Genomic DNA, 14,638 nt, shown 5'->3' with positions numbered 1-14,638 from the left:
ATGCAAGGAACATAAGACGTAAGGTAAAAAAAAAAACAAGAGCCATTTATATTAATTTTATTATAAATAAAAAAAAATGGATTACAAGAGTAAATACAGAATGTTGTAAATAATATTTTTTCACGTACATACATCAAAAGTTAACTGTAGCAAATATTTGATTGTGACTTGAGCTTCATTGTAGACAATAAATCTGGTTTATTTGTTAAGAAAATAAATAAAATAACATGAATAGTTAATTACGTGCAAAAAAATTGGTAAGTATTTTGGTAACGCCAACAAAATGGAGACGATCTTAATATAAGATTCCAGTTGTCCATTAGTTCAGAGATATATGTAATAATTATGTCACAGCCTTGTTTCTTAATCAGACGTTTAATTAAGAGCCTAGCCCATTTATTAAACGGCCTTGTTCAGCTAACAATGATATTCAGACATCCAATTTAACAAGGCATTTGAATCGCGCGAAATGAGCTTTCCTACTTTTTTTTTTTTTTTTTTTATTTGTGATAGGCGGACGTTTGACCGCAGTCCCGCCTGTTGGAAAGCGGTAACGCAGTCTAAGATGGTAAGTCACGTCTACCTAGAAGGTGCCTATTAACTCGTCTCTTGAAGGAACCCAAGTTGTAATTTTCCGGAAAGACAAATTCCGGCAGGGAATTCCACTCCTTTGCAGTTCGCACTAGAAAAGAAGACGCAAAGCGTGCTGTGCGAGCAGTCGGCATTTCCACTAAGTAGGGATGGTATCCTGATTCCTGCCGTGCGCCTAGATGTTCGTTGGAAAAAAGGAGAAGCAGGGATGAGGCTGTGTAATTCAGTTGCACATTCGCCGAAGTGTAGGCGATAGAACACCGAAAGACTGGCAACTTTGCGGCGATGACCAAGACTCTGAAGGCGGTTTTCGCATAAACGGTCGTCACCTATAATCCTTTTGGCTCGTCTTTCCATCGCATCCAAAATATCAAGGTGGCATTTGGCAGTGCCTGCCCAGAGGTGGCAGCAGTATTCCACACATGAATACTGGTTTAGGCAAGCTATTTTCCCTCAAATTTAGATCAACTTACTTGTAGATAAAATGAACTGTTTATTATATTTCAGAATCTAAAATAAGGTAACGGGAGACATTAAAGAATGTTACTTTTTAAAATTATACTGTACTGTGAAGACAAGCTTTTATTCTAAAACATTTTCACAAAAAGGATACTCATTGTGTACAAGTTCACCACCTTGCGCAGAGAGAACATCGTCGTTCGTTACAATATTGCCAAGAGGTACAATGGTGCCATCTTGTAAAGTGATGGCGCGCGAGGGGTCTGGTTGAATACAACCGACTCCCCAAACTGACTGGGTGTCATCTGGCAATTTTGTAACGTATTCTTTGGTGTAGCATTTCTTCCTGTTGGAAAAAGGATATATAAATTTTTGATTAGTATTCATTTGAATGTTCCTGAATGTTATTATGGACTAGTTGAAGTTTTATCGCAGTTCGACTTATCAAATTAACAATTACGAAGTATGTACACATATATTATAATTATAAAATATATAATTTGTAAAATAAACTATAAATTATGACCAAGGAAGATTTCTACGATTAATATAATATTTAGAAACTTCATTTAACTCCAGCAAGCTTAAATACATAATTGTTGAAATTAAAGTACAGTTCCTGTCTTAGTCTAAGTTGAGGATATTTTCAAGCACATGTAACTTACATATTACCAAGCGCCACTTCGCACAACAGAAGCACGCCACTGGGATGGTCCGCAGTAGCGTGTATGTATTGTGCGGATTTCGTCACTACGTCCGCGAAGTATATCCCTTTGCCGAACATGTAGCCTGTTACTGGCACCCCTGGTGGTGCTATGCGGAGACCTTTGCAAGTTTTACGTGTTTAAAAACAATATTTATAATGCAGTCTGATACCATAGACAAGGGAAAAAAAGGGAAGAAAAGGGGTGAACGTTGACTATAATTGATTTCGAGAGATTCTAGTTTAGGTTCTTGATACATGATGGATTTTTGTAATACCATCGAGGGTTAGCACTCTGCAGTCTTAATGCTATAGATATTAATTTGTACAAAAAAAATTAAAAGAAAGAATCTGCATTCAAATATTTTCAAAATATTGTTTTTCACAATGTGAATAAAACCGACTATAATCCGTTAAAATTACGCCTTGTAATTTTATTTTTTCATGATAAGGATAAATGAAAGAGTTTGATACAAAAATGTTATATATAAAAAAATATGTTAGATATAAAAAGTTTTAACATTAAAATAACCTTTATGAAGTATAGCAGCAATGTTAGAGAGCCGCGACCCGTGCCATAACAGTTTCCTATTGTGCAATGATTTGTAAGGCTCATAGCGCTCCTTCTCACCTTCCCGTTCCACTATAAATATCTGAATAACCAGAACTGGATTAATATGCAATACATGTTAAAAATGTTAAATGACTCCAAAATGTACACAAACAATATTAATGAATGTATTATTAATAGTGCGACGTTGCGTCTTTCCAAACTATACATAGCCAGAACGCAACCATAGGAAACTGCCCGTGTATATATTGTAATGCTGTTTTTAAGTCTGTGATTACAATATATACACGCATTTTGCGTACTGATCGCGTATACTTTGTAATGCGGATGCTTGCGTCTTCGTTCCAAACTATACACGATCAGTACGCAAATATACTACACTACTTACACTTGAACGAAATAATAAATAAACAGGTATTCATATATTTGTACAGCTATATCTATCTACTTTTATTCTCCTTGATTATTTTTGATTCAGTAAAATATGGAATAAAAATATTATTATGTAAGCTTAGGCAAATAAATAGGTAACAGATAAGGGGTAGGTAACAGATAATGTGGGTTAGGTTAGGTTCGTGTTTTTAACTTTAACTACACAAAAACTACAAAAAAATAGGAGCCCCGCAAAGCGGGGCTCCGTCGCCTCGCAACCGTCTTCTTCTGGACTTATTAGATTTTTACTTTTAGCACTATTGTAAATTGTAAGTAAGTCGTGTAGTATAGTCGGGAACGAAGACGCAAGCATCCACGATACAAACTATACACGATCAGTATGCAACATTCGTGTATGCATTGTAATAATAGATTTAAAAAAGGCAATACAATAATATAAACGCGAGCAATGGAAAAACGCCGCGCTTACTCCGAAACATACACGATTAGTCCGTATGCGTACTGGCGCTGTATGTTTTGGAACGCTATTCTTACTTACTTCACTACAAAGTATACGCGAGTATTTGCGTACTGCTGTTGTATAGATGGGAAGAACTTTGTAAAAAAGTTATTTCCAAACTATACGTGATTAGTTTCACACCGTTGCGTGCTGGCCTTGTATAGTTTGGAAATACGCGGCGCCGTTACATTAAATGGTTGTAAAGACTGGGTTCTTCCAATATAAGATACATGTGACTCTTATAAGTGTAACGACAAGCATGATTCTAAGTGGATCTATAAGGCCAACAAGACAAGTTAAAAAACGTAATACGACGGTTACCAAATGATATTCATTTGTTTTTGTATTGCGTGATAGGTTTTTTTTGTTTATTTCGTAGGCCTTTATGACGTCGAAAATATTATTATTATTATTATATTAATAGTCACATATTATGAAAGCAAGCTAAACTGGAAGAAAGAGACAATTTAAATTTTTTTAGACTCACCTCTTCAATGTGCATCTTAAAGGTATTCAAGTGTATTTCTGATTGAGTGTTTGTAAAGTATTCCAATATCATATTGAATTCTTTAGAATCTCTGTCCAACGTAACGATTTCTGTGTTCAGTCTATGGTAGTATGTTTCCATTCTATTGACAGACGCGTCCATTTCTAAATAAGTATAAATAAAAAATAGATCAATGAAAAAAAGATCTTTGAAGTGTGACAAGATTGGAGACCATTACAAAAATTGTTTCCACTTATATACCTATCAGCAAAATAATACAGTAGGCGCGCGATAATCCGGCGCTCGCCAATCCGGCACGCTCAGTAGTCCGGCACTTCGGGACTCAGAGAGCCCGCTCTATAATCCGGCATTTTACATAGCTGAACGCCGGATTACTGAACGAAAACGTCACAAATGATGAACCTAATATGTAATTTTAATACTTATTTAATTAATATTTTAATTAATTTATGTATTTTTTTATAATAAATTCAACTTACGTATTTTAAACTGAACTGTACTTACTTATTTTAAATATGAAGTCTTATTTCCTATACTAATTCGATAATCCGGCATTTCCGACAATCCGGCATAGAGGAAAAATCGCCGGTGCCGGATTAGCAAGCGCCTACTGTACTTATAAAACATATAAATATAAAACACTAGCTTTCCGCCCTCGGCTTCGCCCGCGTTTTCAAAGAAAAACCCGTTCCCGTAGGATTTCCGGGATAAAACCTATCCTATGTCCTTTCTCGGGTATCAAACTATCTCTATACCAAATTTCATGCAAATTGGTTCAGTAGTTAAGGCGTGATTGAGTAACAGACAGACAGACAGAGTTACTTTCACATTTATAATATTAGTATGGATTACTTCACAAAACTTATAAAACATAAATTACCTTCTTCTAATAATTTATACGATAAGTGAGTGTTCCGCAAGTTGAATAGCATCTCAAATTTGGAATTAATTAACTCCATGCTACTCAGAACCACTAAATCTTTTTCTGTTCCCTTATGTGGTATCTTCGTATAGAATCTGCAATCAAAAATGATATTTATTTCAGGCTCGATGGAGCGAGCAGAATATCAGTGAATTTTTGAGTAGATTCAATTACACAGGCACAAAAGAAAAAATAAAAAGAACTTACTTATTAGAGAGATCTTTAATCCTATTATAGCTGACTTTTCCCTTTTGGACTAGAAGAAATAAATGCAATAAGGTCTCATATCCCGCTCTGATCTGTTCATCAGCAAGGACACCTAAGGGCATTTTGCTCGAATCCACCTGAATAAATAGCAATCAAAAATTATAAAACATTTCAAAAATGAAGTACTTACATATATTTTACTACAAAAACCCAACACCCAATCTATACTACCTAATTGGTCACTATAAGTTCTACTAGGAGTAGGAATGCACAAAATACTTTGGGATAAAGGCACCCTTAACAATGTGTTTTGGGTATTTACAATAGGATAATTGATCGGGGCACAAAGTATACAAGCGAAATATATTAAAAAAACTACAGGGTTATTTATACACATATGTGTTATCCTCAATGTGTAAATATTAAACACCATTAAAATCCCACACTATGTTTGTCTAACTACTAGAATGCTTACAAGAAATCACGTGTTCGTATTACTTATTGTATTTCCGCAAATTTTGAAAAAAAGGTCGAATTTTTACTGTCTTCACTGCACCTGCAGAAATTTGAATGATTAATTATCAGCAATAACTAGGACAATAACGAGCATAAATTAACATCTCATATTGTTGTTAATTTTAGTTTGCATTAACATATTGGATAAAATGCTCAATCTCGATCGAGTCACAAACTTAGCAGAAATCATTATGTATGCTTTATGGATAAATCATAATAACGTTAGTCTTCATATCATCACTTCTTGAAACTTAATACCTGTAAGGTAGGTTAGTTGAAATTGATATTTTGGGTTTTATGGCATTCAAATGCTTTATAAATATAAATTTATAAAGAATAGAAAAAATTCGAACACTATGGCGGGTCACGAGTGGCCGAGTTGGTCAGGCCCCGGAATGGCGCGAAAGTTCCGCCTCGTGATCGAATTTTTTCTGGTTAGTTAAGTTAAGTATCCGTTAGTATTGTAGATATATTAACTCTTTACACTTACATCAATATCTGCTATTGTTTTATTAATGATGTTGATATCGAAGAGCAAAATCATCAGTTTCTGTAATGTAACTGGTAGAGAGCTTTGGCTATCCATGAGTAGTACAGGAATTGTTTTGTTCAGATTAGCCAATTGCACCAAATCGTATTTACCATGTTTCTAAGAAAAAAGAAAAATGTTAAAAATATATTAACTAGTACGTGTACTGCATAATCAACAATAGATAACTATATTTGATAACCTTCTGAAATTGATGCCTTGAACTCCACGTGTTCCCCGTCTTCTTGAAAAATTCCTTTTCAAATAATTCCTTAGCTCCGCTTAAGTCATCCTCAAACTCTTTCACAGTTAAGAAAGGTTGGGAACCAGTTTCACCCGTCCTCTTAACAACCCAGTACCTGTTGGAAGGGCATTTCCACAATCTATACTAATATCATAAAGCTAAAGAGTTTGTTTGTTTGAACGCGCTAATCTCAGGAACTACTAGTCCGAATTGAAAAATTCTTTAGATGATTTATCGAGGCAGGCTATAGGCTATATATCATCACGCTAAGACCAACAGGAGCGGAGTGATGCGTGTGAAACCACGGAGGACAGCTAGTAATTTATAATTTATAAATAAGATTATAATAAATAAATGGCAATTTTGTAAATATGAACGTCTGATTATTAACAAACAGTTGATATTATCAGATCATCAGAAGCTTTTTTTATTTATATAGCATATTATTTACCGTTTAGAATAATCAGCTTCTAGCAACTGTATGGTACAACTGAGGTTGGCACAAAACTTAGAGTTCAGGTCTGTTCGGTTAAGGGTCGCGGTGAATGGTTCGTCATCTCTGTATACATGCGCCACTTGTTCCAGCCCCTGGATGCACAAAACTGGCACCCCATCTATAAATAAATAGTATAAAGAAAAACCTAATATATACTATAACTATAACTATTAAACACATAGGTATTGAATTAGTATTTTTCACTTACACAGTCATTTTTTAACATAACATCTCTTACTGTATAAGTGGCACTGGCTCACATCTCTCCTTTGATTTTTGTCCCGCTCATTTCAATGTCATATGAAACCTCAGGTTTAAAAAAAGAACTGTCCAACGATACCTTATGTTTATAGATTTTATTTTAAGATAATAGACTTCAAACCTTTTTAGACCATCGCCGAAGTATTAACGTTAAAGTTGAATTAAATATTGACGCAATCTTTTATACGTAAACTCACCCTTAACTTTGGTGGTTGCAATATCAGTATCGGCCGTTTTAGCCGAATACATATTTCCTGACACCTTTACTTGCTTGCCTTCAATGACGTCTTGCGGTACCCGAGATAGAACCTAAAGAATATAAAAAATAGTTTGGAAAATCCAAAAGTGCACGCCTCATAATTTTTTTTAATAATTATTTTTTATTAATTATTATTTTTGTTTATTTAATAACAATTAAACCACATCGAATCAGACCCTGAAAAATGAAAGGGTTCTATTCCTGAGCATACTCAAGCGTAAGAGAAAAAAAAGACTCGATTAGTAAAGTATTTCGGTCGCTATCGTGTTAACAAGAAAATCCTCCGCACATACAGACACACGGACGTCCAAGACAGAACTTTTTTAAACTGTTTTTTAACTAGTTTAAATAACAAAAATGACATCAAAAATATCATGAACGTTAAAAATAGTGTTTTTTCTTAATATGTGTGTGTATGTATTATCTTACAAGTGCAATGTATGATACATAAAGACATTTTAAGTTTGAAAAATTAGATGTTTTGCGCGAAGTGACAGTAGTACCCACCTCAACGCTTCGCTTATGAGGCGTGCAAAAGTTCAAAATACAGTTCACTAAAATAATATGTTACAATCCATAAAAATATTTTTTGAATATAACAGCGTTTTCAAAAATGCGTACTACTAACTCGTTGCATACATTCAAAATGCATTACCAATATAAGCAGGATTTTCGGAAGAAAAATAGCTCTTCTTTAAGCTTTATAAAATGATTTCTTTTATATAAATTGATAAATCACAAACTTGTTGTCAAGCTTTATTAAAAAAAAAACTTACATCAAAAGCCCAATCCGCGATATTATGTTTCTTAATGAGAGACAGCGCACCAATTATTTCCATACTAGGAGTAGATTCAATTTCATCCAGATACTTTTCTTCAATTACCTGGGAATAAAAAAAATTTCAAGTGTAAGTGGCATAATTAGTTCCATACAACATTCCATACTAATATTAAAAACGCGAACGTGTGTATGTTGATTAACATGTTACATTTATTTTTCAAACACATTTTCTTCAAAAAAACATTCAACTAGTTAGACTACAACGCACAGCTAGTAAATTATCAAAATCTCACATGAATGCCGCCAATCTCGATCTTTTCCACCACACTTGAGCCCTTGTTCAGCGCATCCGGTGTGGAAACTACCGCGGCTACAGTCTGCACCAGCTGGCTGGTAACGAGCCCCCCGAGCCGTAGTATGCGACGCTTGATCGTCTCCTTCTGCTCCGCTTTCAGACCGTGTATGTAGAACTGCACGTTCTTTAGTGGCGCGTGCACGAGTATTGTTCTTGGCCTGGAATTTGTTTTGATGGTACATTGGTATGGTATAGTGTTTTAAGCTATTGCATAGCTTCTATCGCGGGCCTTGAGCGCGGGGACCGAATCCAGAAATTGCGTAACGAAAAACCTCACGCTCCCCACTCCGACGGGCACGGAGGTGTGGCTTGAAGGCATGCTATGCAATAGCTTTACCGCAGCAGTCCCCGAGTGCCACACGTCTTTTTTTAAATATTTATTTATATTTCTTTATGGAAAGCAGCTCTTATACAAAGTAAATAAACACTTTAAAAAATACACAAAAGGCACGCTACACAGCAATCTCTGCCGGGCCTCCTGGTAGGGAAGGGAATGTCAGAAGTTTATGGCATAGCACAAGAGAAAAAAAAAGATAAAATAATCCAAAAAACAATTGTTAGAAAATAAAATAAGTTTGAATATTAATTTAAACGTAATAAGCATTGCCAAATAACTGCAAAACTGAATAATTGATGTAGGTAGTCAGTTGATAACAAATCGCAATAGTCACAAAGACTGTAAGCGAAATGAGGGTAGATGGGTTGAACATTGAATAATCGTCTTAACAATTGTGCATTGGTCACAACCACTAGGAATGCGATTCAAAGTGACGTCACATTTCATAGACAATCGACAATAAGTGTATAGTCTATGATTCAATACCTTAATGAGTTTTGAAAAGTAACGAAAATATAGATCTGTATCTATTAAACTAACTTCTTTGGCTGCTGTGGAGGTATTTCTATCAGTCGTTCGTTGAATATTCTTTCTCCTAAGGTTGGCACATAATCCCCAAAGGCTGCATACTTTAGCAATTCCAGCGGAATTTCCATCAATTTCCTGCGAGGTTTCCTAGTTTGATATTTACACGAGCCCCATTCATCGCGATGACCTGTAAATTTTATTTATATCATATTTTATTACTCAGGTAACAATTTTCACTGATAAATAAATATTTACATTTGTGAATTTTTTTAGTTGTTTCAAACAACAAAAGTAATAAAATAAAAAATAATAAATCTCACCTGTACATTCGTAATTCGAAGTTCTAAGCTGTAACTGTCCCAGGCATTCCGGACACCTATGTAATACGCCGAACGTCATACAATCCGCCAGCAAGTTTAATAGCTAGAAAACGAAACCAAAATATATAAATATATTCTAATATACGAATACGAATGTTAGTATTGACAAAAAGCTAACATTTTATCCACATATTGACGCAATCTTATCCAAAGTCTCCAAAATAATAGGTTTTATAATACGTAATACAAAAAAAATCAAAAATTATTAACTAAAATAATATTATATTTATGTTTATGTCGCAAAACAATATCTATATAGGTAAACCAGAGTCTGATGGCAAATTGGGAAATCAAAATTTTGAGTGTGCAACCCTAGGGAAAATGGACTGAACGATCTTGATACTGCTTATTTTTTATTTTGTCCTCAACATCATTAGGCACATTACATAAGTGAACAATACTGTACTTAATAATGAGATATTCACTTAATATTATGTAGGTACATACTTACATGTATAATATACATATTACTTTTATATATGTAATACATATTATGTATTATTTACACATACCTATATTTGTATATTCATTATCATTATGCCATGTAAAAATATGGATGTAATGATAATGCAGATCAAAACTAGATTGCTAAAAATTTTTTATAAAATAAAATAAAACTATGTTTATTTTCGTAAGAATTAAAGACACACACATTATAAAATTGACTTGGACAGCTTGGACTTGACGAATAGCCGTATTGGAAACTCCTGTAATAAGTTTTCATAAAATTATATTGTAATCAACAAACAATATTATAATTACCTACTTATAATATTTTTTATTTTAAGTATCAAAACGGGTAAGTCCAATTTACCAATAAAATATTCAAAATTGAAAATTATGATGTGTTTGACGCTTCTGCATCGAATGTTTTTCTATACACATTATAAACAACACCTCTTGCTTGTGATCGCAGCGGCTTTTTCGACATTTTCGAAGATTTTTTAGACAAAATCCTAAAAATTATTCATCAATTGCAAAGAAGACAAATAATTTGACAACCAATTTGATAGTTGTCAAATAAAATTGCCATATGAAAATCTTTTATTTCGTAAATATAAATATGCCATCAGATTCTGGTAGACCTATACTTCTATACTAATATTATAAAGAGGAAAGGTTTTTAATTATGTATATATGTATGGTTTTCACGCATAAACTACTGGACCGATTTTGATGAAATTTGGCACACTTTAGACCCTGAGAAAGAACATAGGCTAACTTTTATTGCGAAATATGTACCACGGGCGAAACCGGGGCGGACCGCTAGTTGTTGAATATTTTGATGACGTGCACAGGAATAAAGAACAAGATAACCAAGCTTTTTTTTTCTAATTTAGTAGGTACCTAAATAAACTCTCATAACAGCAAAATCCTAGTCACTTGGTGCAGGTATAATTATATGCATGATCAAGCTGTTTTAATATTAATTATTACTTTGTATTAACTTCATAAATTCATGTTAACGCTTGTGTGTAAGCTTCATACATCTTTTGCTGGCTGAAGTTGGATAGAACTTTCACAAGAAGAAAACAAACATTACAAGTAAATGTTCTTCCTTTGTTATGGAAAATGTTTAAAGAATACAAAGTCAGACATTAGCTAGTCATGCAAACATTTAGGTAAATATTTTATGTTCTAAGTTCTAACCCTCTTACATTATATTCCAATTTACTTTACAAGGTTGCCCCGGCCCAGCTTCGTCAATAACTCAAATAACCTTAACATTTCCACGAAACCAACAATAATGTCAGAACCAATAATTAAGAGATGACGAGAATAAATTTGTTAAACTTTGGTATTCAAAATGGGAGCAGTTAAAAATATTTTCAATCAATAAATGTTCAAATGGCAGACTAAAGATAACCAACACGTCTGGATATTATCCATACTAATATTATAAATGCGAAAGTAACTCTGTCTGTCTGTCTGTTACTCAATCGCGCCTAAACTACTGAACCAATTTTCATGAAATTTGGTATGGAGATATTTTGATACCCGAGAAAGGACATGCTATTTTTTATCCCGGGAAAATGACACGATCCCGGAAATCCAACGGGAACGGGAAATATGCGGGTTTTTCTTGGACTGCGCGGGCGAAGCCGCGGGCGGAAACCTAGTATTGTATAAATATTACGACTTATGTTAAACATAGAAAATATTAGTCTGGGCTTGGCAAGTTGCTTATTAATCTATACTAATATTATAAATCTGAAGAGTTTGTTTGTTTGTTTGAACATGCTAATCGGACCAGTAGTGCCTGAGAACTACTGGTCCCATTTGAAAAATTCTTTCGGTGATAGATAGCTCCTTTATCGAGGAGGGCTATCCATACTAATATTATAAATGTGAAAGTAACTCTGTCTGTCTGTCTGTTACTCAATCACGCCTAAACTACTGAACCAATTTTCATGAAATTTGGTATGGAGATATTTTGATACCCGAGAAAGGACATAGGCTACTTTTTATCCCGGGAAAATGACGCAATCCGGAAATCCCACGGTGACGGGAACTATGCGGGTTTTTCTTTGACTGCGCGGGCGAAGCCGCGGGCGGAAACCTAGTAGCCTATATATCAATACGCTAAGATCAACAGGAGCGGAGCCACGCGGGTGAAACCGCGAAGCGCAGCTAGTTTATGATAACAAAGAAATTACCTCTTCAGTTCCTTTCAAAAATTTCGTATCATTCCTTTGACATAAATTTTCCAATTCATTTTTAGATAATGCACGTAAAGCTCTCTTATGTTTGTGAAAGGTTTCATTTTGCAGTCTTATTTCCTCGTCGTTGCCGCGCCGCAGAGTGTTCTGCTCGGGCACAATCTTATGCTTCATGGTTGGTTTTTGTACATGTGGTCTAGGAAAGAAAAATTTCCAATAAATTAAATGTGTTAAACTCGACTACCAACTTCCAATAATATAATGTACATATCGCCGTCATCTGGTTGAATCTGCTATTTGATAGAACGACTATCGCGTTCTTTGAAGATATTATCAATGCTAAAGTTTGTGAGGATGGATGTATGTTTGTTACTCATTTACGAAAAAATTATTGGACAGATTTGGATGAAACTATCGAAATAATTGATTTTATCCGCGGTTTCATTCGCCGGGTGAAACAGCGCGACGTAGTTCGTTTCTAACATAATAGAATGTTTGTTACAACTTTACCTAAAACTTAAAATGAAATATATTTACCTTATGTAATCTTTGACATTTTCTTTATCTGCTTCAGACAACAATTCAAATCCTGGCATATATTCCCCTCCCACAGAAAATTTGAAGTCGCTTCTTATATTTGAAAAGCATGACAAATGATGGAATTGAGGTGTTTCACCATACCTCACTGAATATTCTACTTTGGCAATCCTCAGGTCATCCTAAAAGTAACATTCAGTACTTTATAAATAATTCAATAAAGAAAGTTGTTATCCATAAACAGCCATGCATAAAATCACACAAACTATGTAAATACCTTAATTATTCTTAAGCCGCATATCCTACAAGAAGCAGTGGACGTTTTACTTTTTTCTATAGAAAACTCTGATAGAATAGCTTTCTCTCTATCATCGAGCACAATTTTTCGTTCATCATTTTCACAATTACTATTTTGCTCATTAGGATCAACTGCAAAGTTACAAAATATTAATCATGTGCGTTACAGATGTTTATAGCATATAACAAATTACAATAAAAAGCATTCAATATACTACAGGATCAATGAGATTAAGCTTAGTAAAAAAATAAACAGAAACAATACCTAAGTTCTCTTTAATTCTTATCTGATCTTGAGGCTGAAGAGTGTTAAAATTCTCAAATTCACTAAAGTGTGCAAAGCGTTTGCCGTTTTTGAAAAAACATCTTTCATGATTCCAACGTGGCTGAAAAAACCCTTTTGTCTGAAACAGATAAAGTTTTCTGGCCATTACATTTAAAATATATATAACACCATTAACTCTCAAGTTCATATTAAGAATAATTAGGATGTAAATACATGAAGACATTTAGACATGTTAAAATTTTGATAATGGGTGTCGAGTTAACTTACGAAGTATATAACTTATGAAATTGAATGTACTAGACGAATCTGTCACTTAAAATGTAGGTCAAATAAAAAGGAAATATTAAAAATCAATCAGTCTTCACCTCTACTTTACCAATAATAAAGATAGATTAAGCTGAAATTCGTGAGGTGTAATGAAATAGACGGTACTACCGCGCCCGTGTTTTTGTTTGATCACCCAAATATACTTGCAGTAAGCAGTTATTTATTTTTGATTAACATTACCTTAAAGACATAGGCAATCCTTAATTCATTGCTGAGAATCTTTTTTTTGCACGATTTACATTCTGACCGACTACTCTTGGCGTAGTCAATTTGGTATTTAAACATTAGATAGGTATTATATAAAAAACAACTGTACACAATACTTTTTAAACGCGAATAGGTTTTTCGAACCAAGTATAATCCGATTAGAAAAATTAGAACGTTATATTATTTTTATAATTTTATTATAGCTACTACAAAATTAGCGCCAATTTTGCCAAAACATTTTTTGACATTGACAATTTGACACCCATGTTTGAACTTTGAAGTCTGACTGAAGACAGGCGGTGCTGCCACTTGCTTGCTGCGATAAATCATTACTGTTTCTGATGGCTGGTTCACACGATTAGTGCGAGTGCAGGTGTTTAGTAACTACGTGTGGACAGCGACTGTTTAGTGCAAGTGTTTAGTAGGCTGTGTAGAAAAGTGAATAGAAGCGTGTTCTATTTTTTTGCGAGTGGACTGCGAGTAGCCACGTCCCGCGCGCCCTCCCTTCCCCCTCACTCGCAGTGTGCCTGCCTAAACACGTCTGGACAGGAGTGTTTAGTGTTTAGTGTTTAGCGTAGTGTGTCGCACTAATCACCTGCATTCGCAGTGAATTGGACACTACTCGCACTACACACCTGCACTCGCACTAATCACCTGCACTCACACTAATCAAAGTGTAAACCAGCCTTTCCACAGAACAAGAATGAGTTTCGTTCTAGAATTTAATAAATTTTTATTCCTTATCCTCACTCTTAGAACATAGCGCAGACGGCTGTTTTAACACT

General features: G+C 34.4%; 1 protein-coding gene across 1 annotated transcript; it reads right to left on the bottom strand.

Moving 5' to 3' along the window:
- Positions 1-44: 44 nt before the first annotated feature.
- On the bottom strand, positions 45-14,125 carry LOC149484774 (poly [ADP-ribose] polymerase 1-like). The gene is made up of 20 exons (XM_089701043.1): positions 13,827-14,125; positions 13,299-13,437; positions 13,014-13,165; positions 12,737-12,918; positions 12,197-12,395; positions 9,480-9,582; positions 9,172-9,346; positions 8,233-8,452; positions 7,935-8,042; positions 7,097-7,208; positions 6,594-6,756; positions 6,101-6,257; positions 5,860-6,018; positions 4,854-4,990; positions 4,605-4,741; positions 3,704-3,867; positions 2,286-2,406; positions 1,716-1,875; positions 1,205-1,396; positions 45-193 (listed from the first exon to the last, which is right to left on the bottom strand). Exons 1-20 carry the CDS (start codon positions 13,929-13,931, stop codon positions 121-123), a joined length of 2,958 nt encoding a protein of 985 aa, XP_089557169.1. The 5' UTR covers positions 13,932-14,125; the 3' UTR covers positions 45-120.
- Between the last annotated feature and the right edge of the window lie 513 nt (positions 14,126-14,638).

Source organism: Colias philodice, chromosome 11 (genome assembly GCF_061535455.1).
Source record: "Colias philodice isolate Cphi_HAF_F1 chromosome 11, ilColPhil1 Martin Lab GWU primary, whole genome shotgun sequence".
Classification (NCBI taxonomy): Eukaryota; Metazoa; Arthropoda; class Insecta; order Lepidoptera; family Pieridae; genus Colias; species Colias philodice.
This window is presented reverse-complemented; position numbering and strand designations above follow the sequence as displayed.